The sequence below is a fragment of the Tetrahymena thermophila genome (genome assembly GCF_000189635.1).
Source record: "Tetrahymena thermophila SB210 genomic scaffold scf_8254645, whole genome shotgun sequence".
In the NCBI taxonomy this organism is placed as follows: Eukaryota; Ciliophora; class Oligohymenophorea; order Hymenostomatida; family Tetrahymenidae; genus Tetrahymena; species Tetrahymena thermophila.
The window spans coordinates 172,471-196,676 of record NW_002476413.1 but is presented as its reverse complement, the minus strand read 5'-3'; the positions used below and the strand labels follow the sequence as shown (position 1 = coordinate 196,676).

At 24.3% G+C, this 24,206-nt stretch overlaps 5 protein-coding genes across 5 annotated transcripts; 3 read left to right on the top strand and 2 right to left on the bottom strand. All coding sequences in view use genetic code 6, as the record gives it.

Annotated features, from left to right (window-relative positions):
• Positions 1–240: 240 nt before the first annotated feature.
• On the bottom strand, positions 241–7,489 carry TTHERM_00129590 (REJ domain protein; the record flags this gene model as incomplete). The annotated part of the gene is made up of 9 exons (XM_001016427.2): positions 241–340; positions 604–3,293; positions 3,716–3,923; positions 3,973–4,471; positions 4,535–6,338; positions 6,692–6,956; positions 7,065–7,260; positions 7,313–7,387; positions 7,441–7,489. The coding sequence occupies 9 exons, from the start codon at positions 7,487–7,489 to the stop codon at positions 241–243; spliced, it is 5,886 nt and encodes a 1,961-aa protein (XP_001016427.2).
• A 2,882-nt stretch (positions 7,490–10,371) lies between these two features.
• Positions 10,372–11,775, top strand: TTHERM_00129600 (hypothetical protein; the record flags this gene model as incomplete). The annotated part of the gene is made up of 1 exon (XM_001016428.1): positions 10,372–11,775. The coding sequence occupies one exon, from the start codon at positions 10,372–10,374 to the stop codon at positions 11,773–11,775; it is 1,404 nt and encodes a 467-aa protein (XP_001016428.1).
• A 262-nt stretch (positions 11,776–12,037) lies between these two features.
• On the top strand, positions 12,038–14,572 carry TTHERM_00129610 (reverse transcriptase; the record flags this gene model as incomplete). Its single annotated transcript, XM_001016429.2, has 1 exon — positions 12,038–14,572. The coding sequence occupies one exon, from the start codon at positions 12,038–12,040 to the stop codon at positions 14,570–14,572; it is 2,535 nt and encodes an 844-aa protein (XP_001016429.2).
• A 56-nt stretch (positions 14,573–14,628) lies between these two features.
• Positions 14,629–15,399, top strand: TTHERM_00129620 (hypothetical protein; the record flags this gene model as incomplete). The annotated part of the gene is made up of 4 exons (XM_001016430.2): positions 14,629–14,634; positions 14,772–14,904; positions 14,957–15,181; positions 15,260–15,399. 4 exons carry the CDS (start codon positions 14,629–14,631, stop codon positions 15,397–15,399), a joined length of 504 nt encoding a protein of 167 aa, XP_001016430.2.
• A 1,063-nt stretch (positions 15,400–16,462) lies between these two features.
• TTHERM_00129630 (REJ domain protein) lies at positions 16,463–23,609 on the bottom strand (the record flags this gene model as incomplete). Its single annotated transcript, XM_001016431.2, has 8 exons — positions 16,463–19,699; positions 20,123–20,330; positions 20,380–20,878; positions 20,942–22,481; positions 22,814–23,075; positions 23,177–23,375; positions 23,434–23,508; positions 23,561–23,609. 8 exons carry the CDS (start codon positions 23,607–23,609, stop codon positions 16,463–16,465), a joined length of 6,069 nt encoding a protein of 2,022 aa, XP_001016431.2.
• Between the last annotated feature and the right edge of the window lie 597 nt (positions 23,610–24,206).

The following is a 24,206-nucleotide window of genomic DNA, read 5'->3' as shown; positions in this document are numbered from 1 at the left end:
AAAATAATTAAGATTACAAGTTTAAATGAAGAGTTAAATTTAAAATACAATCAAATATCTATCATTTCAATTACTTATTTTAGTTGAAAAAGATTAAATAATTTTCCATAAAAGCTATATTGTAATATATTTTTAAAGTGTTTCTTGACTAATAGACTCATGAAAGAAGATGTGATTACTTACATAAATATTAAATCTGCTGACATTGATAAGATGAAAATCATCATGAATTCATTTGATTCACTCACAGATTTTCCACTAGATATTGCCAATATTATATAAAGATAAACCAAACAGAGTCCAATTTAAAAAATGACAGATATTATTTTTCCAAACTTACCTTTTTTGTATGTGAATTAAATAAAAAAAGTACTTAAACCTATAACTAAGCTGTTAATTAAAGCAATTATTACTTACTAAATAATATGCTTGTATTAAGAAAATAGTAAGGAAATTGATAAAGTATGAATATTCTTTATATAAAACAGAGTGAATCGAGTAGGTCTTGAAATTATTTCATCATAAAGATAAAAAATACTCAAGAATTAATGAAAAATTGCTATCTTTTTGAAGCAAGAAGCCTTTTCAAATGCAATTTATTACTGTTATTTTATATGGGAATCTTAAATTTCTTTTGTTTCATTTTATGAAGTTATTTAAATCGACTGTTAAGGATTTTCATCTTAATCAAAGATACTTCGTTATTTAAAAATTTAAAGTTAATTATCCTATATTCGGTTTTAAGATAAGTTATTTGAACTACTCTCTGGGAATTTTTCTTATGTTTATAAATGCAAAAACTTAGTCCTTTTACGTCTTGCATAAGGCACCATTTAATTTCTTTCACTTGGCTAAATAGACTATATTTGTTTTGGAGATTTTTAAGACTGACCATTCTATAGAATTAAACTTGGATATTGCTTATTAATTTAAGGTGGAGTAAATGGCTCTACCTTAGGTTGCTAGTCTTCATTCACTAATTATATTTTCGGGAAAGTTTATATGTCAGCTTAATCTAAAAATTCTTAATCTTTAATCTATTGACTAATTAACTTATCTGGAAAAACCTATGAGATAATTTTTTATCTTGTTTTACGATCTAAGTATTTTCCTAAAATAAGCAAAAAAATTTCAAGTGCAGTAAAAGTTGAGAGAACCCAAAAGGATGCATATAAGTAGAACTCTTTAAATTTCAGTATGTTTAATATTCCTTATTCTCCTAATACTGTATCTAGATTTTTATTTTTTAAAAACATGTCATCTATGTCTTCAATAATTGTTGTAGGAGATTATGATTAACACAAGCACTTGAAGTTATTTTACTATTATTTTAAGATACTGCAATCATTCTTAGACCATTTGACATCATTTTATTATAAACAAGTCATGTTATATTTTTTGCTAGAAACTGCATTATTAAATTAATAAGCAACTCTAGAATCATTCAATAAATTTTAAGAACTTGTACTGTTTATTGTAGTAGTTATTACTTTGTTTTTTGAATATTAAAAATTCGAGCTAATATTCTCATATTACTTCACATATTCTTGAAATTTAGTTGTTTTTTCATAAATATTTAATGCATATGTGTTTCTAACTATGTTGAATTAATTTGTAGAATTTTAAGAATCTGAGTCATTAAATGGTAGTGCATATCTATATATATTTTTTTGAGTTATTGTGTCAGACAGTAAAGAAGATAGATTACCATCTAATATGAGTGACCCTTGATTCGGGAGTGTGCTGTTAGAAAGTATACTTCCTATCTGGAAAGATATATTGTTATAATGTTCAAAATCCAGCATTGAGCTACCTTAATTGACTGTGGAATTTAAAATTTTAAAAGAATCAATCAGATTTTGCATATAAATATCATTATTTTATTAAAGTGAACTTGCGTTGTTATATTATATACTTAATAATGTATGTTATATGATCTTTTGCAGTTGGTTGTAAATTGAGTCTTTCTAATTCTCTTTTGAATCTGTGAGAGTTTACTGCAGTTATGCAATTACTTTATTTGCATAAGTTGATAGAAGAGAAAATTAGGGTAATTAAAATGATTTTTCCTACAAATTCGATATGAGTTAAGCTTTCAGATCATTGATTTTCTGAGAGGCCTAAAATTGTTTGTTTTTGCTTAAATCTTCTCCAATAATACTCAAAGAAACTATTTAGTCATTAAATGATTGAGAATTTTATTAGGCTTATTTTATAAGTTAGTCCACAAGTTAATAATAATTATCTTCTGTTTCATTTTGTCCATTAACTTGAATAGTTAAAGTGCTATTAGAAATTCCAAGTTAAGAGTCCATTACTTGGCTCATTATCACTAAGCTTCCTTAAGGTAGAGTAGTGTTCATCACATAGCTAGTTGTTTAATCTTTTATTAATCTTCTTGAAATATTCCAAGGGGAATCTAGTTCTAGTTCGTAATCAGCTTGGTTATTATAGTAAAAGAACTAGTAAGTTAAAGGAGAGTCTTCATCAACACAATTTGAGAACTTGATAGAAAAAATTGTTTAGAGTGCTACTCCTTGGTTTGGACTTATAGAAAGAATGCAATTTTTAGGAGGAATGTTAATTAAAAGGGTAATTGTTGCTAAACTTGGCATGACATAAGATGGATTGTAAACTGAAAAACGTACTTAAACTGTTGGAATGGAAGGATCTATATTTTAAAAATAGCTCCATATTCTAAATTTTACCTAGTAGTAATCAAATTTTATGGCTCCAACTATTTTATTTTTATACAACAAAGCTCCAGCATATGATAAAATATCCGAAGAAATATTGGAACCGTATTGAATAACAAAGTTAAGATCTTAATTTAAATTTATTTTCTGATTTTATTGCTGTGGGGGTTATAAAACAATTAATGGAGGAATATCTAATTCTGTAAAAATACAAGTGGCTGTAAAATTAGCTGACCTTTTTTCTTTTTATCCTTCTATTGTTAAAACTATGATGCTATAGGGCTGGAAGTTTCTTTCAGGGAAAGAGATTGAGCTTATCCCTTGATTTATTTAAACTATTTGATGATTGTAGTCATAGCAAATGCGATCTTCACTTGATAAACTCTTGCACTACCAGGTAAAAGTAACACCTAAAAGGGAAGTTTGATCTTGAACTTCATAATCTCTAAATTCTGATACCAAATCAAATTATTTTTGATAACTAACAATAAAATTAGATCCTCCAACTATAGACAAATATAAATTCGAAATGAGTACATCAATAGATATATTTTTTATAGAACTGATCCTGTTATCAGATGTAAGATTTAAAATTATCTAAATTTTTATTAAAATAATTAATTTTTAATTTTTTAAGAAAAAATTTAATCACTCAAATCAAAAAGTACAAAATTTAAAAACTTTATTATTGTTCGAAAATAAAATTTTTTTACTTATATTATCTATCTTAAAAAGGATGTGGAATTTAAAATATATTTATATATTTGTATTTAATTTAATATTAAACATTTGGTTTTTTTTTTTAAATTTTGATTTAAAAAAATTTATCTTAGGAAAATAAAATTTTCCAAAATAAAAATTTTGGTGTTAATAAAAAAGGGCCTACAATAATAAAGTATTTTAGAATAAAAATAAGAATAATTTGGAATGATTAATTTATTCATATCCTAAAATAAATTTAATTTAGTAGGAGAAAACTCTTATTAATTTAAATTAAAATAAAATAAAAAATGGATTACACTAGTATTAAATGTTTAATTCGATTAAAATGTGTAAGGAGGTATGTCTAATTAAAAACTAGATTCATTATAGTTTTTAATATTTTGCTCTATTTAAGTTAGCTAAGGAGAAACTATTTTAAGATCAGTTGGCTCATTAAAATATGTACTATTTCCAAACTCACATGCTTCAATGTAAAACTAAAAGTAGAAACTCAAGCTCTTGTACCTAATTTATAAAAATAACCTTAGAATTATACTAATAATAAATACGATACCTATATATAGGTGGATAAATCGATTGCTGATAATTTATCCTGATGATTTTTTCTTTTCTGTAAAATATTTTAAACGTCTGTTAGCCAGTTCTGTTTACTTTTAGTAAAAAGCTAAATTTTATAGTAATATTTTGATTAGGAGGTAAGTTTGAAGGGTCTATGATTAATGTTCTATTCAAATTTTAACTTGCTGTTTTCATTATTTAATTGATGCTTTAGATCTACTCATCTCTTGTAATTCCAGTTATTTCCTCCAATGACCATGTTAAATTAAAAAAACCTCTACCTGCATCATTCTTTAAATCACTTAGAGTAACCATTACAGGATTACATGTATTTTCTATAAAATTACTTTGAAATTATAGTAAAGGATTATCAGTCTTATTTTAGTAAACTATATTTCTATAAAATGTGTCTATAAAAACATTATAATCCTAAAACTGCAAGATTCCAGATTTGAAATATATAAGATTATTCTCCATAATACTAGAAGAGTTGGCTAAATATTATAAATTAAATAAATACATTAAAATTTATTTTGGAAAAATATATAAATAATTACTCAAAGTGACAATAAATTAGCTATCAGTAATTGAGCATGAACAATCCGATCCTAGCAAAGCAAATGTTTAATCTTCAAACACCTACTTGCAGAGTTAATTTGGTGAACTTACTATTGACTTTAATGGTGAGCCAAAATCAATAATTAACTAAGGAATACTTTCACTTAAACTGGCATATAAGACGGCTATATTTTAATAACTGCATTAGTAAAATAAATTTCTTTTGTCTTTTGGATTTAAGCAAGTGCAGTTATTATTTGGATCTAATCTTCTTGTTTCGGTATAACATGTGTTACATTTCTGAGTTTAAATTTATGCTAAAGTACATAATTAGCAAGTGTTATAGCAGTTATTACAGCTTAATTTATCTTAGCAAGGTTCACAAGCAAGAGTGTTAGTATTTAGCGAGTAGCCGTTTGGACATACAGGAACACAGCTTTTATTATAAAGGTAAAAACTTGAATAACAACTTTTGCAATTGTTTGGCGAGGAGCCATCACAAGTTTTACAAGAGTTATCACATTTTTAGCATTATGATAATGCATTCAAAAATTCATTTGAATCACATTATTGGACACATAAATTTGTGCTGAGTTACATGTGTAAACCAGATTTACAAATTATACAATTTGTATTTTATGTACCATTACAAGTTTGGCATGATGAGTGGCAAGGCTAACATTAGTTCGAAGAATCTAAAAAGTTTTAATCAAAGCATGTACTACAACTATTTCCATTTGAGCAAGTTTTACATGATAAGAGGCACTTTTTGCAGTACCACTATTAACGATTAACTAATTTATCAATATAATAGCCATTATTTTGATCACAAGATTGAACACATGTATTATTATTATCAGGTTAAATAAAATATCCAGATTATCTACAAACAATGCATTAATTAACTCCAGGCCCTTAACAATACTTACAAGAATTGTCACAAGGAGAGCAAGTATTACCAGAAACATAATAATTGTCTATGCATGTTGTACAGCTAGTATTATTATTACAACTCTTACAATTACTAATACAATTTTTACAATATTTTTGATCAGGGTTTGAATAATCTATAAATTAGCCTGAAGTTAAGTCGCAATTTGGGTCACAATAATTATTTAATTTTTCAGAAATATAATAATTATTTTAGCATTTAATGCATTAGTTTTTTGCAGGACCTGAGCAGCTATAGCAAGTGTTATCGCAAGGGGCACATGAACTACCAGTATAGTAGTAGCTAGTTAAGCATTTTTAACAGCTATTTGAGTTGGTGCAAGTCTAACAATTACTAATACACTTTTTACAATATTTTTGATCAGGGTTTGAATAATCTATAAATTAGCCTGAAGTTAAGTCGCAATTTGGGTCACAATAATTATTTAATTTCTCAGAAATATAATAATTATATTAGCATTTAATGCATTAGTTTTTTCCAGGACCTGAGCAACTATAGCAAGTGTTATCGCAAGGGGCACATGAATAACCAGTATAATAGTAGCTAGTTAAGCATTTTTAACAGCTATTTGAGTTGGTACAAGTCTAACAATTATTTACGCAAGACCTGCAATATTTTTGTGGAGAAGTTGAATCAATATATTAATTCGAATCACATGAAGAAACGCAATAATTATTTTTATCAGATATATAATAATTATTGTTACATATAGTGCATTAATTTACTCCAGGTCCTGAGCAAGTGGAACAAGAAATATCGCACGATACACTACAAGTACCATTAGATAAAGTATAGCCTGGTGAGCATTATGTACATCCACTGTCATTACATGAAACACATGAATCAGGGCACTTTAAAATATAAAAAAATATGATTAGAATAATCAAAAACTTATTTGTCATTAGAAGTGTAGTTTATTTTGTAAATATATTAAAATTTTTTAATTTAAAATATGATAAACTAAGAAAATCATAAACAGCTATTTAAATAAATTTATTTTAAGAATGATTATTTATTTTTAAATTAATAAGGAGGAGGAAGGTAATTATTATTTATATTTATGGATTTAAATAAAAGGTTCATGAAAAAAATTAAACAATTTATTATTAACATTTTTTTTTTACATGTGATTCCCCTCTAATTAATTAATTGAAAACATTAAATTAAATATTTTGATAGTTTTTTTTAAATTGATTATTATTACATATTATATTGCAAGAATAAACCCATAAACGGCAGTGTTATAACTTTAACTTGGGTAAGGTTTAAATGAAATGCTAAGACTATATGAGTTTATATCAGCATTTATTTATGTAAGATGAAAGTAATTTGATCCACAATATAAATCAAATTAGCCACTATTTTAGAATGGCTAAGAATTGACTTAATAAATACTATTGGCAGTGAAACTTTAACCAGATTCTACCAAATAGTTTATTTCTAGATAGATCTTTTGTATTAACTTGCTCCTTTTAATTTTAAATTTTAAAATAAATAAATTCATAAAATTCTATAAGAGTAGGATTCTAATTTCAAAATATTTTATTGCTTTCATTCATTTTTAACAAATTTATTACGATGACTTTTGTATCGCAAAATTAGTATCTGATTTGCAATTGTCAGTTGAAAGTACTAATTCGCTTTTTGAGTTGCATACAATTTATTTTACTCCTATGCAAGGGTTACTTTAAAGACCCTACAAATTCTATGAAAATTCTACATCATTATTTGATGGACTGCTTGGAGGACCTTAATTTATTAGGCATTCACTTCCTGAATTAAAAAACATATTTTAAATAAAAAAACTGCTCTTTTTAAGTTTTACTGCTAGAAACAAATGATCTTTTGGATAAAATACTAGAACAATCTTCTTAAGTTTTAGTTATAACGTAACTTAATACTATTTTATTTATTATATTCTTAAATTGCAAATATTTTTATTTTTAAATTTACGTTTTAAGAGAATAAGAAGTATGAAAAATGAGAATTTATCTTTTACCATATTATTAATTTCAAGTTATTTAATTTGATTTTTTACTTTTTATTAATTTCAGTTTATCACAAAAATTAGCTATTTAAATAGAAATAGTTAGAAAAGTACAATTTAATTGATAGAAAAAACAGCATAAACACCTTGGTTATTTACTTTTATATAAATTTGAGCGAAATGAAAGATCTACCATTTTAAGATAAATTGCATGCAAATCCATAAATTAACTCAAACTATTAGTCTCTTTTTGAGTTAGAAACTAAGTAATTACAATCAAACAAATTATATTTTGGGAATCTCCTCTATCGATAACCTACGAAAATAATTAATTTCAAGCCCTAAAAACCCAGGGCTCACAAAAAATTTGTTCATTAAAAATTCAAAAAATGTTAGTTTTTCATGTAATTAATTTTAATTAAAAAAAAGCACTTTTTCCACTTCTTAGCCCCAGCTCTAAACACCTTTACAAACTAAAGTCACGATTTTTGTTACAAATTAAATAATATGTAATTTATTAGCTTATTTTAAGCTTATAATAATTAAAAGCATTCTTAAGTTATTTATATTATTTGATAAGCTATTATATGTTTTTTAAAATACCATATTTTTCTTGTCATTATATTTTATATTATTTGTCTTCAAATGCTTTTACTGATTTAATTAAATAGTAGAAATATTTCAATTCAAGGTTTAATTTAATTTGGTCAGATCTAAAGAGTGGATAAGATCATTTGATTATTCTCTCTATTTGATTATCAAAGGGTGAGGGCAATTCGTACTATATAAATGGAATTTAATTCTAAATTTATTAAAAGTTAATCCAAATTTAAACAACTAATATCTTTTCCTATTTATTATCATTTCTCAAAGATCTCATTTCATTCGATTAATTTATGACGATCGTTTAATTTATTCAATTTAATTCCTTAAACAAAATACTGTAATCTAATCTTAAATTTAGTTAAGATAAAAAAATGGTTGGTACTTCAATGACTTAAAAACTGTTCCAAAAGAAAAATGAAAATGACCAAAAATTTCTTAGCTCTCCTCACATCCTAATTTACACCAAAAATATAAAAACTCAAATTCAATTAATAAAAAAGCTTCTCTTGAGATTATTTAAATTGGAAAAAAGCCAACTATTGGTTTTAAGTTAAAATAAGTTTCCATATTGACTAATTTTTAATGTCCTAATCGCTGATTTTTATGTAATTGCTGAATCAACACCTTTTATTTTTAAACCAAATTTAGGAGAATCAATTAATTATAGTTTTTGATATTCATTTGGAACAAGCTTTTAAAAAAATTGAGAATGTTTAATGCTCACTTTTAAGAAGATTTTTTAACTTGAATGTGATAAACTATGATCTTCTGTGAACTAACTTCCTTATTGAATGAAATTTACTTTAAAATCAAATGTAATAGTTTTGTATAGAACCCTAAATTACAAGATTTGGAAACCTTTATAATTTGAATTTATGATAACACAAATTTTATGGTAAGATAATATAAGGTAGAAATAAACCTTTTCTTTAAAAATAGTGTAAACTAGAAAACCTAGAAGATAAAGGATTTTTATAAAACAAAGCAAAATTTTAAATAACATCTGACCATTGTTGAGATAATAGAACTCTTTAACTAACAAAAAATAAATTTACTAAATTCATATTTCATCTTTATACTGATATAATAATGATAACAGTGAACATTTTTTTATTTGTGATTCCCTCTAATCGATTAATTGAAAATATTAAATTAAATATTTTGATAGTTTTTAAATGATTACTATTACATATTTAATTGTAAGAATAAAACTATAAACGATAGTATCATAACTGGCACTAGCGTAAGGTTAAAAATAAATATTAAGAGAATTTATTTAAATCTGCATTTATTAGTGTAAGATGATAACAAAGTTTAGAAGTATTACTACACCATTAAGTAGGATAGAATTATTAATAGTTGATTAAAATAAATAATACTTTGGCACCAATAATTATTTTATTTCAAAAAATTAATTTCTAGATGATCTTTTCTATTATCCTGCTCCCTCCTTTTAATTTTAAAATAAATAAAATAATAAAATAAAATAAAAAAAACTAGAATTTTAATTTCATAAAATTTAGTAAAGAAGAGTTTTTTTTATAAAATAGGCAATTTTTAAAATGATATTTTGAAAATTTTTTATAATTTTAATAGCAAAATTTCATTTTATTGTTTTAATTAATTTTTAAAAAATGTATTACGAACTCTTTTCTATCACAAAATAAGTTACTGATTTGCATTTATAAGTTCAAAATACTATTTGACTCTTTGAGTTGCATTCAATTTATTTTGCACTGTATAATTGTTTCTTTAAAGACCCTACAAATACTTGTTAAATTCTACATCATTTTTTGACAGACTGCTTTAACTTCCTTAATTTATTAAGTATTCACTTCGTACATTAAAAATGTTTTCAAATAGGATAACTAAATTTATGTAGTTTTACTGCTGCAAAGAATTGGATTAGAGGCAAAAAGTTATTAGTAATATGTTTAAAGATTTGTTCTAACATAGCTCAATACTATTTTCATTTAATATATTTTTTAAATTGAAATATTATTATTTTAAATTTTACATTTTATGAGAAGAAAAAGAATAAAAAACCTGAAAGTAATTAAGGTGTAATTTGATTGGAAGAAAGAATTGTCTCCTCAATTTAATTATTTTTTTCTATGATTAAATTTACTGTTTTTATTAGTTATTTATTCAATAAAAATCACATTATCTACTATTATTATTATTATTATTATTATTATTATTATTATTATTGGGGTTTCGAATATGTGACATAATTTTAACATAAACATAAAAGTGCGAAGACATAAAGTGACATAAATTTTTGTTAGTTTATGTCAAAAAAATAATTCCAATTTATTCCAATAGATCAATAATAAGAAATTAGCAAATTAATTAAGACGAATGGCCAATTTGCAACATATCCAATCATAAAAATAACGGCAGAATATCTTAAGCAATCTATTACTCTTTACCGTGACTGTGTAGACTTAGAAAAACCTAGTGAAGTTTTTAAGCATGAAGGTAAGAAGTTTTATAATTCAACTTCTTAGCAAATTAGATTGCTTTTTACAGGTAAAATAGATGGAGGGCATTTTGATGCTGTAATTGTGAATTAATAACATAGAAAGCTACCAAAAAAGTAATTTTAATAGAATAAGTCATATTATATCCCAGCTGATGTTAAAAATAGAAAAATCTAGCATAGCAGTATAATAAAAGAATCTTATAGAATTAGTTGTAGGTACCATAAGAAAGGAATTTGCAAATATAAGGAAAGCTGCAGATACTCCCATAGAGATTATCCCTAGCTATTCAATTATCAGAATATAGATAAAAAGAATAATTTCGATGGCTAGTAGTAATCTGAATTCCTTATTATTCAGAAAGTCGTTTTCGATTCGAATAATATTTAACTGGCAAATGAATTTTTTAATCGAATATTATTTTAGGATATAACTTAGGAATTTGAAATTTTTATCCGCCAAGATTAAGAATTTAAAAATTAGAAATAAGAAGAATTCGTAACTCTTTTTAAGTAATTTCATGGATAAAAAGATGAGAAACAAAAAGCAGTTATTGAGACATAAGAAAAGGTAAAAACTAATATTAGCACAATAAATGCAGTAAACGATAAGATTGATAATTCTTAAAGCTAGTAATAGATGAAGAATTAAAAAATAGCAAATGATGAAGGCTTGTTTTAGGAGTAGAAAAATTAGAAAGAAACAGAAATTTAGAATGGTAATTTAGATAATATTACTTCTAATACTAAATCTACTCCAAAATAAAAATTACAACGCAAGTTATCATTCAAAACTCAAGAAAGTCAAGGTTCGAGCCAACTCAAAAATTAGATGGCTAATTTCGAAAAAGATCAAGAGCACGTTATATTCAAATGCGGTTGCTAGCCAACTACTCATAAAGGTTATTCCAACTTTGAATCCTATAGATCCCATTTTTATTTGAAGCATGAAAAAGATATCTATCCTGGGTCTTCTCATGATAAATGGGGTAATTCTATAAAATAATAAGCTTATAATTAGTTACTAAAGTAGGATCAAGAGGAAGAAGTATCAGGTATTAAATCAATCAGATAAAGAAATGGTAAGATTATGAGTGATAGAAAAAGAAAATAATCTCTTTCTTTAAGCAGATTTTCTTTTCACAACAAGTAAGAAAAACCTACTGATCAGTCATTTCTAAAACCTGGAGTTAACGCTGAACAAATAAATTGATAATCAAATCATTCATGATGATTTAAGTCAAAATTCATAGCAATTGATACAGACTTAAATATTTTAATAATAAATTGAACCATAATATAGTTTTTATAGTAATAATTATAACATTAGTAATAGATTTGAAAATATAAACATTAATATATAAGATGCAAATAATAAAACAATTGAAAATAAATTTAAAATTATAAACTGGAATGTGAGATCAGTAAAAGATCTGACATTTAGATTATTGAGATAGCACTAACCACATATATTTATGCTTCAGGAAACTAGACAATTTGATTGGCCTCTTACATAAGGCTATAATTTTATTTAAAAAAAAAGAGATTGTTAGAATGGAGGTGGTCTAGTAATAGGTGTGGATAAATAATTTACACTTAGAGATTTGACTCACCTTATACCAAATGATCTAAACTAAGAAAATCAAATTGAAATGATATTAGCTTAGGCTTCACATGCTATATGTGAGTTATACTTAATAAATTTGTATATTCCTTACCCTAAACAACTAAAGAAAGGAGCCTTAAATTAACTTTAACAATGGATAACTTAACTATTAGAATCAAAAGATAGTTTATTCATAATAAGCGGAGACTTAAATCAAAAAACTAATTTATTTCCTTAACTCAATCAATTAGTCGATCCTCAATAACCTACTTTAATAGCAAGTAGAAATTAGAAATTTTTTAAGTCTGATTGGATTTGGTCTAATTAGTAATTTAGATGGAACTCAAAAACAAGCTTTTACCTTGAGGCATCTGATCACTCTATTATTGAAACTGAATGCATGTTACCATTTTAACCAAAAGTCTAGCAGAAATTTTTAATTCCTTTTAAATAAGGATCATTTAATTTATGTTTCATAGCAAGTAAGTAGAGCAATAATTCATTAAGCTTCATTGAAAGAATTAACAAACTCCGCAAATTTATTAAGCATAAAAAAAGCATAAGATTAACCATTAGGAAAAGGTAGGAATAAAAGTTCACTTGGTAACATTTCATTTAATAATGTGAATCTTACATAAGAACTTCTAAGTCTAAACATGGGTGGAAAATTGTATAAAGATTATCAGTAACGCATCCATAAAAGAGAGACGGAGGTTTAATGACGAGCTTTCTGAACGACGAAGGTAAATTAACTGTAGGGCATGAAAATATAATAAATAATTGTTTAAGTAAACTGACTGAGTTATCAGGATAAATGTGTAACACTTAAAATCTTAAACTGCCTTTACCTAACCTCTCACCTTTAAATGACGAAGAAATTAAATTACTCTAATTAAAAATAAATGATAATAAAGCAATAACCTTGGATGGATATAGCTTATAGTTTTTTAGAAGTAACAATAATGTAAATGTATTAAATGATTGGTGGTGTCAAGATGTGGTAAATAAATTAGGGGAAGCGATTTTTGCTGCAAGGTTGATACCCTTAAATAAGGTCTTCCCAAATATACCAAGTGCTGGAGACTTCAGACCTATTACAGTGACTTCTCCAGCCTATAAATGGTTAGAAAATAGGTTCAGTACCAAGATTTAGTAGTATTTAAAAGAAAGGTTAGACAGAAATCAAACTGGATTTATAGAAGGATGCGGAACAGGTTTAAATATATTTATGTTGATAAATAAAATTTAACAAATGAGAAAAAAAGATGCAGTAGGAGCTCTCTTCATAGATTTCAAATCAGCTTATAACACAATTTGCAGAGATAGACTATTTAAGATCTTATAAGACAAAGACATTCTTAATTTAGAAGAAAGTTAATTTCTAAGATATCTGTAAAATAACTTGTTTTATTAAACTAAATCTTAGAAGGTATATTTAAGAGATGGTGTGATTTAAGGCTCTTCCTTGAGTCCTGGACTATTTAATATTTATATGGAGGATGTAATGAAGACCTTAATCTCTTAAGTATAATCACCAATTTGGTATAAGGTATACGCAGATGATTTGGTGATAATAACTTAGATTTAACATTTAAAAAGGGTTATTCAATAGCTTAGATAAATTTGTTTAGAATATAAGCTTATAATTAACAATAATAAATCTGCTGTTTTACCATTAAAAAACTATCAAATTGATAGTAATTCTATTGAAGGTATACCTATTGTTAATCAGTACAAATATCTTGGAATCAATATAGATGGTAACGGAACAATAGCTCCTCACCTTAAGTTCATAGAACAAAGATGGAAATATTTATAAAAAGCTTTATACTTTATAAGAGACTTAACATTTAAAAACTAGGCTTTAATGTGGAGCACCTTTGTCAAGCCCTATTTTTAATATAGTTTATGTATAATAAACACATAGAAGTAAAATATTAAAAAATAATTTTTTAGCAATTGGAGAAGTAGTATCAAAAAGATACTTAAATTACCATAATCTACATCTAACTAAATAATAGATTAGATCTTCGGTGATTTATAAATTTTGGCTTAAAACTCAGAAAATTCAATTAAATATAAGATCAATCTAAGAGCAGGAGAATAAATATACTCAGTATAAAATCAGATTTAGAATTTAGCTGGTTAAATTGATATCAAATTGATACCTGAAAATTTTAAAAATTTATTTTACCAGTACGGTTATTAATGCAAATGCTGCAACAAAAATCTTCATTTTTTATAAGTGTTAAAGCATAAAAAAGTGGAAGTAAATAATATTTTGAATATGTTTAAATATGATGAGAGTAAACCAAAATTAAATAATTAGCAAATTGAAAATAAAGTATAAAGAAACTATGAATTTATAAATGAATTGCTGGAAAATATTAAATTAATAAGATGAATGTATGAATACCCAATATAATAAAACATTATATACAAAAAATTAAATAATATATTATGTACGTAAAATTCGATTTATCTATCTATCTATCTATCTATCTATCTATCTATTATTATTTAAAAAAAATTACTTTTCGCAATAAATATTTTGTTCCCAAAGGTGCGCATAAAATTAATCGATTCGACATAGCAATATGAAGCAAAAAATTAGTGAAGATAATTATTTAAACGAATAAATATTATCTCCAATTCGTGTATCATACAACATAAAAGAAGATAATGAAAACTCTAATTTCACTATTACTTAAATATACGCTGAAAATTAGTCATTTGGTATTTTTAATTTATGTATTTTTATTTATTTATTAACTATAAAATAAATAAGAATTAGATTAATAAAATAAGCTAGACTAAGACACATGGTAACTAGTTTTTAAAAAGAAAAAATTTGAAATCATAATACCTGACTTTGCACCAAAATATTGCAAATGCAAAAATACAAAATGCATAATTAAAATAGATCCGAGCTTGAAATTTTTGTACTATTCTTGTCCATTATTTTATCCTTCTTAATCAAAAGGTTGTAAATACTACAACTTTTTCGAATATGGTAAATATTTAGTTATCCAAAATTTATTAATAAATATTAGTAAATTATAAATATTTTATTTATTTTAAAATAACATAGATTAAATAATGTATTTGAAATTACACCACTCAAATAAAATTCCAAATGAAGTATTTGACAATATGAAGATTAAAAAAAATTAAAAATATTATATTTATAGCTTTGATAAAGAAAAAGGTAGAAAAAAGGAAAAGATTTGAAAAGAATAATGTATTAAATTAAATTTTATAATAAAATATTATTTAAATTAATAAACAAGCAAAGAAATAAATAAACTCAAATAGAATAACAAAAATATTAATCTTTTAAAATATTTGTTAGCTTTTATTTTTTGTAGTCCTTGTAAATAATTAGAAATGAATATTTAGTAAAAAATTTTACGTTTTAATTTTATATTTATAATATTTTTTTTATTTTTAATAATTTAATTATCAACATTTTATTATGTAGAATTTAAATAAATAAATTTTTTTACAAAAAAATTTGATTATTATTTCATCTTTACTTTAACAATAAATTAAAATATTGTTTATAATAGATCAAGGAAACGTTAACCATTGACAAAGTAGATAGTCTAATTAAATAATAAGTTAAAGATAAAGAGAAAACAATTAATAAAGAAATTTAAATAAATTAAGAAGAAATTTTTGAATATCACCTTTTACTCTCTACTTTTTATTTTTATAAGAACATAAATATACCAGTTTCTAATAGAATTAAAGATAAAGAATAGTTAAAATAAAAAAAGTTGATGGTGAAAATCAAGTTCATATTTTATGTAAGGCAATTTGTAGGATAAACTTATTAACTTTATAATTACTTTATAAAAGTGAAAGCTAAAGTAAGAAAATTCAAGTGAAACATAATTACTTAGAGAGTAAATTTAAAAATATTTTAAGATCTTTGAAAGTTTAAGTAAAGAATTTTTTACAGTACATAATTAATTTATCAAGCAAACCATAGAAATAGATCAAAAAGAACTAGAAGATACCAAATAAAAATTCGAAAATAGAATAAAATACTATAGTTTTCTTAAAAAATATATGTGTTTATTTATCTCTAAAAATTTATAATATTTATTTTATATCAAATTTAAACATTTAGTATAAAAAAATTTGATTTTTATTTGTTTATTTTATAGTATAAATTATTTTAAACATTTTAAATAGAAATTAAAGTTAAATTTAAACTGATACCAAAACATAATAAAGATTACAAGTTTAAATGAAGAGTTAAATTTATAATATTGAATTTAAAATTCAATCATATATCTATCATTTCAATTACTTACTTTAGTTGAAAAAGATTAAATAATTTTTCATAAAAGCTATTTTATAATACATTTTTAAAGTGTTTCTTGACTAATAGACTCATGAAAGAAGATGTGATTACTTACATAAATATTAAATCTGCTGACATTGATAAGATGAAAATCATCATGAATTCATTTGACTCACTCACAGAGTTTCCACTAGATATTGCCAATATTATGTAAAGATAAACAAAACAGAGTCCAATTTAAAAAATGACAGATATTATTTTTCCAAACTTACCTCTTTTGTATGTGAATTAAATAAAAAAAGTACTTAAACCTAGAACAAAGCTGTTAATTAAGGCAATTATTACTTACTAACTAATATGCTTGTATTAGGAAAATAGTAAGGAAATTGATAAAGTATGAATATTCTTTATATAAAACAGAGTGAATCGAGTAGGTCTTGAAATTATTTCATCATAAAGATAAAAAATACTCAAGAATTAATGAAAAATTGCTATCTTTTTGAAGAAAGAAGCTTTTTCAAAAGCAATTTATTATTTTTCTTTTAAATCGAAATATTAAATTTTTTTTGTTTCATTTTATGAAGTTGTTTAAATAGACTATTATGGATTTTCATCTTAATTTAAGGTACTTCGCTATTTAGAAATTTAAAGTTAATTATCCTATATTCGGTTTTAAGATAAGTTATTTGAACTAATCTCTGGTAATTTTTCTTATGTTTATAAATTCAAAAACTTAGTCTTTTTACATCTTGCATTAGGCATCATTTAATTTCTTTCACTTGGCTAAGTAGACTATATTTGTTTTGGAGATTTTTAAGACTGACCATTCTATAGAATTAAACTTGGGAAATGTTTATTAATTTAAGGTGGAGTAGATGGCTCTACCTTAGGTTGCTAGTCTTCATTCACTAATTATATTTTCGGGAAAGTTTATATGTCAGCTTAATCTTAAAATTCTTAATCTTTCGACTATTGACTAATTAACTTTTCTGGAAAAACCTATGAGATAATTTTTTATCTTGTTTTACGATCTAAGTTTTTTCCTAAAATAAGCAAAAAAATTTCAAGTGCAGTAAAAGTTGAGATAACCCAAAAGGATGCATACAAGTAGAACTCTTTAAATTTCTGTATGTTTTATATTCCTTATTCTCCTAATACTGTATCTAGGTTTTTATTTTTTTAAAACATGTCATCTATGTCTTCAATAATTGTTGTAGGAGATTAAGATTAACACAAGCACATGAAGTTATTATAATTTTATTTTAAGATACTGCAATCATTCTTAGACCATTTGACATCATTTTATTATAAACAAGTCATGTTATATTTTTTGCTAGAAATTGCATTATTAAATTAATATGCTACTCTGGAATTATTCATAAAATTTTAAGAATCTGTGCTGTTTATTGTAGTAGTTATTACTTTGTTCTTTGAATATTAAAAATTCGAACTAATATTCTCATATTACTTCACATATTCTTGAAAGTTAGTTGCGTTTTCATAAATATTTAATGCATATGTGTTTCTAACTATGTTGAATGTAGAATTTTAAGAATCTGAGTTATTAAATGGTAGTGCATATCTATAAATATTTTTTTGAGTTATTGTGTCAGACAGTAAAGAAGATAGATTACCTTCTAATATGAGTGACCCTTGATTAGGGAGTGTGATGTTAGAAAGTATACTTCCTATCTGGAAAGATATATTGTTATAATGTTCAAAATCCAGCATTGAGCTACTTAAATTGACAGTGGAATTTAAAATTTTAAAAGAATCAATCAGATTTTGCATATAAATATCATTATTTTATTAAAGTTGGCTTGCATTGTTATTTTATATACTTGATTATGTATGTTATATGATTTTTTGTAGTTGGTTGTAAATTGTTTCTTTCTAATTTTCTTTTGAATCTATGAGAGTTTACTGCAGTTATGCAATTACTTTATTTGCATAAGTTGATAAAAGAGAAAATTAGGGTAATTAAAATGATTTTTCCTACAAATTCGATATGAGTTAAGCTTTCAGATCATTGATTTTCTAAGATGTAAAAAGTTATTTGTTTTTGCTTAAATCTTCTCCAATAATACTCAAAGAAACTACTTAGTCATTAAATGATTGATAATTTTACTAAGCTTATTTTATAAGTTAGTACACAAGTTAATAATAATTATCTTCTGTTTCATTTTGTCCATTAACTTGAACAGTTAAAGTGCTATTAGAAATTCCAAGTTAAGAGTCCATAGCTTGGCTCATTATAATTAAGCTTCCTTAAGGTAGAGTAGTGTTCATCACATAGCTAGTTGTTTAATCTTTTATTAATCTTCTTGAAATATTCCAAGGTGAATCTAGTTCTTGTTCATAATCAGCTTGGTTATTATAGTAAAAGAACTAGTAAGTTAAAGGAGAGTCTTCATCAACACAATTTGAGAACTTGATAGAAAAAATTGTTTAGAGAGCTACTCCTTGGTTTGGACTTATAGAAAGAATGCAATTTTTAGGAGGAATGTTAATTAAAAGGGTAATTGTTGCTAAACTTGGCATGACATAAGATGGATTGTAAACTGAAAAACGTACTTAAACTGTTGGAACAGTAGGATCTATATTTTAAAAATAGCTCCATATTCTAAATTTTACCTAGTAGTAATCAAATTTTATGGCTCCAACTATTTTATTTTTATACAACAAAGCTCCAGCATATGATAAAATATCCGAAGAAATATTGGAACCGTATTGAATAACAAAGTTAAGATCTTAATTTAAATTTATTTTCTGATTTTACTGCTGTGGAGGTTATAAAACAGTTAATGGAGGAATATCTAATTCTGTAAAAATACAAGTGGCTGTAAAATTAGCTGACCTTTTTTCTTTTTATCCCTCTATTGTTAAAACTATGATGCTATAGGGCTGGAAGTTTCTTTCAGGGAAAGAGATTGAGCTTATCCCTTGATTTATTTAAACTATTTGATGATTGTAGTCATAGCAAATGCGATCTTCACTTGATAAACTCTTGCACTACCAGGTAAAAGAAACACCTAAAATGGAAGTTTGATCTTGAATTTCATAATCTCTAAATTCTGATACCAAATCAAATTATTTTTAATAACTAACAATAAAATTAGATCCTCCAACTATAGACAAATATAAGTTAGAAATGAGTACATCAATGGATATATTTTTTATAGAACTTATCCTGTTAACAGATGTAAGATTTAAAATCATCTAAATTTTTATTAAAATTCTTAATTAATTTTTAATTTTATAAGAAAAATAATAATTTCCCAAATCAAATAATACGAATTTTAAAATCATTTTTATTGTTTGAAAATTAAAATTAAAATTTATTTTAAAAAGGATGTGGAATTTAAAATATATTTTAAATAAATTGAATATTTTATTAAATTTAAATTATAAACATTTCAAATTTTTTAATTTTTTTAGATTTTCCATTTTATGTAAATTTTCGGAAAAAAAAATTTTGGTTTTAATAAAAAAGAACCTACAATAAGAAAGTATTTTAGAATTAGTAAAAATTAAAAATAAGAATAATTTGGTATAAATAAAAAGTTCATTCATATTCTAAAATAAACTTAATTTAGTATGAAAATCTCTTTTTAATTTAAATTAAAATAAAAAATGAATTACACTGATATTAAATGTTTAATTTGACGATAATGTGTAAGGAGGTATGTCTAATTAAAAACTAGATTAATTATAGTTTTTAATATTTTGCTCTATTTAAGTTAGATGAGGAGAAACTATTTTAAGATCAGTTGGCTCATTAAAATATGTACTATTTCCAAACTCACATTCTTCAATGTAAAACTAAAAGTAGAAACTCAAGCTCTTGTACCTAATTTATAAAAATAACCTTAGAATTATACTAATAATAAATACGATACCTATATATAGGTGGATAAATCGATTGCTGATAATTTATCCTGATGATTTTTTCTTTTCTGTAAAATATTTTAAACGTCTGTTAGCCAGTTCTGTTCACTTTTAGTAAAAAGCTAAATTTTATAGTAATATTTTGATTAGGAGGTAAGTTTGAGGGGTCTATGATTAATGTTCTATTCAAATTTTAACTTGCTGTTTTCATTATTTAATTGATGCTTTAGATCTACTCATCTTTTGTAATTCCAGTTATTTCCTCCAATGACCATGTTAAATTAAAAAAACCTCTACCCGCATCATTCTTTAAATCACTTAGAGTAACCATTACAGGATTACATGTGTTTTCTATAAAATTACTTTGAAATTATAGTATTGGATTATCAGTCTTATTTTAGTAAACTATATTTCTATAAAATGTGTCTATAAAAACATTATAATCCTAAAACTGCAAGATTCCAGATTTGAAATTTATAAGATTATTCTCCATAATACTAGAAGAGTTGGCTAAATATTTTAAATTAAATAAATACATTAAAATTTATTTTGGAAAAATATATAAATAATTACTCAAAGTAACAATAAATTAGCTATCAGTAATTGAGCATGTACAATCTGATCCTAACAAAGCAAATGTTTAATCTTCAAACACCTACTTGCAGAGTTAATTTGGTGAACTTATTATTGACTTTAATGGTGAGCCAAAATCAATAATTAACTAAGGAATACTTTCACTTAAACTGGCATATAAGACGGCTATATTTTAATAACTGCATTAGTAAAATAAATTTCTTTTGTCTTTTGGATTTAAGCAAGCGCAGTTATTATTTGGATCTAATCTTCTTGTTTCGGTATAACATGTGTTGCATTTCTGAGTTTAAATTTATGCTAAAGTACATAATTAGCAAGTGTTATAGCAGTTATTACAGCTTAATTTATCTTAGCAAGGTTCACAAGCAAGAGTGTTAGTATTTTGCGAGTAGCCGTTTGGACATACAGGAACACAGCTTTTATTATAAAGGTAAAAATTTGAATAGCAACTTTTGCAATTGCTTGATGAGGAGCTATCACAAGTTTTACAAGAGTTATCACATTTTTAGCATTACGATAGTGCATTCAAAAATTCATTTGAATCACATGCTTCAACACATAAACTTGTACTGAGTTACCAGTGTAAACCAGATCTACAAATTATACATTTTGTATTTTATGGACCACTACAAGTTTGGCATGATGAGTCACAAGGCTAACATTAGTTAGAAGAATCTAAAAAGTTTTTGTCAAAGCATGTACTGCAACTATTTCCATTTGAGCAAGTTTTGCATGATAAGAGGCACTTTCTACAGTACTACTGTGAAGGATTAGTTAATTTATCAATATAATAGCCATTATTTTGATCACAAGATTGAACACATGTATTGTTATTATCAGGTTAAATAAAATATCCAGATTATCTACAGATAGTACATTAATTAACCCCAGGCCCTAAACACTACTTACAAGAATTGTCACAAGGAGAGCAAGTATTTTCAGAAACATAATAATTATCTATACATGTCGTACAGCTAGTATTATTATTACAACTCTTACAATTACTAATACAATTTTTACAATATTTTTGATCAGGGTTTGAATAATCTATAAATTAGCCTGAAGTTAAGTCGCAATTTGGGTCACAATAATTATTTAATTTCTCAGAAATATAATAATTATTTTAGCATTTAATGCATTAGTTTTTTGCAGGACCTGAGCAGCTATAGCAAGTGTTATCGCAAGGGAAACAAAAACGACCAGTATAGTAGTAGCTAGTTAAGCATTTTTAACAGCTATTTGATTTGATGCAAGTTTAACAATTACTTATGCAAGATCTACAATATTTTTGTGGAGAAATTGAATTAACATATTAATCTGAATCACAGGATTAAACACAATAATTATTTTTATCAGATATATAATAATTATTTTTACATGTAATACATTAATTTTTTCCAGATCCTGAGCAAGTTAAACAAGTACCATCACAGGCATTACAAATAGCATTAGATAAATAATAGCCTGATGAGCATTTAAAGCATCCGTTATTATCGCATGAATCACAAAAATCAGGACACTTTAAAATATAAAAATATGATTAGAATAATTAAAAACTTATTTGCTATTAGAAGTATAATTTATTTTATAAATATATTAAAATCTTTTAATGTAAAATATTAAAGAAAGTGAGGATAAAAGTTTATACTAAGAAAATCATAAACATCTATTTAAATAAATTTAATTTAAGTATGCTTATTTATTCTTTAATTTATTTAATAGATGGGGAAGGTATTTATTATTTTTAAAAACTATCAATTTAATTAAAAGGTTCATTTTTTATGAGATTCCCCTTTAATCAATTAATTAAAAGCATTAAATTAAATAATAGTTTTTTTAAATGATTATTACATATTATATTACAAGAATAATGCCAATAATGGAAGTTCCATAACTGCCGCTTGGGTAAGGCTAAAATGAAATGTCAATACTATATTCGCCAACAACTTAATATATATATGAACTTTAGAAGTAATATTAATTACATTATTAATAAACATTGGCCTTAATTTTGTATTCAAGAGAGTTAATATTATAAATAGCACTGCCATCTAATTTATCATATTCTATCAAATACTGTGTTGCTAGATAAAACTTTTGTATTATCTTGCTCCTTTTAATTTTAAAATAAATAAATTCATAAAATTCTAAAAGAGTAGGAGTCTTATTTCAAAAAATTTTATTGTTTTCATTAATTTTTAACAAATTTATTACGATGTTTTTTTTATCACAAAAATAGTATCTGATTTGCAATTATCAGTTGAAAGTGCTGTAAAGCTAAAGAATGAGTTGCATTCTATTTATTTTGTTCCTACGCAATTTTTATTTAAGAGACCCTACAAATTCTATGCAAATTCTACATCATTGTTTGATAGACTGCTTGGATTACCTTAATTTATTAGGCATTCACTTCCTGAATTAAAAAAAAAAAACATATTTTAAATAATAAAACTACGCTTTTTAAGTTTTACTGCTAGGATCAAATGAATGTAAGGATTAAAAAGTAGAACAATCTTAAAAAGTTTTAGTTATAACGTAACTTAATACTATTTTATTTATTTATTCTTAAATTTAAAATATTTTTATTTTTAATTTTACGTTTTAAGAGGAGAAGAAGTATGAAAAATGGGATTTTATCTTTTACCATATTCTTAATTTCAGATTATCTAATTTTCTAAATTATTTGATTTTTTATTTTTTATCAATTTTAGTTTATAACTAACATTAGTCATTTAAATAAAAATAGTGACAAAAAATTCAATTAAATTGATAGAAAAAGCAGTATAAACATCTTAATTATTTGCTTTTGTTAAATTTGAGTGAAATATATGATCATTTTAAGGTAACTGTATGCAAATCTATCAATTAACTCTGACCAATTTTTAAAAATATTGTAAAAGAAATAAAAAATACCTTTAAAACACCTAAATGTTATTTATGACTATTTAGTGTATTTTTGTAAAATAGCGAATAGGTAAATAATGTAATTGAATAAGCATAAGTTTATTGACATGTAGTTAAATTAACTTTAAGATAAAAATATATGTTTGTATATACAAAGGGAGGCCAAATTCAAGTTTATGGACTTTTGAAAACATTTTCTTTTAATATAGATAAGAGAAAATTGAAGTCTTTTGAGATAAAATAAATAGAACAAGCCCCATCCATTTAAACAGTAAATAATTCATATTGATGTCCCTGGTATTTAAGGTATTTTTAAAATATTTGTTTTTTAAAATTTTGT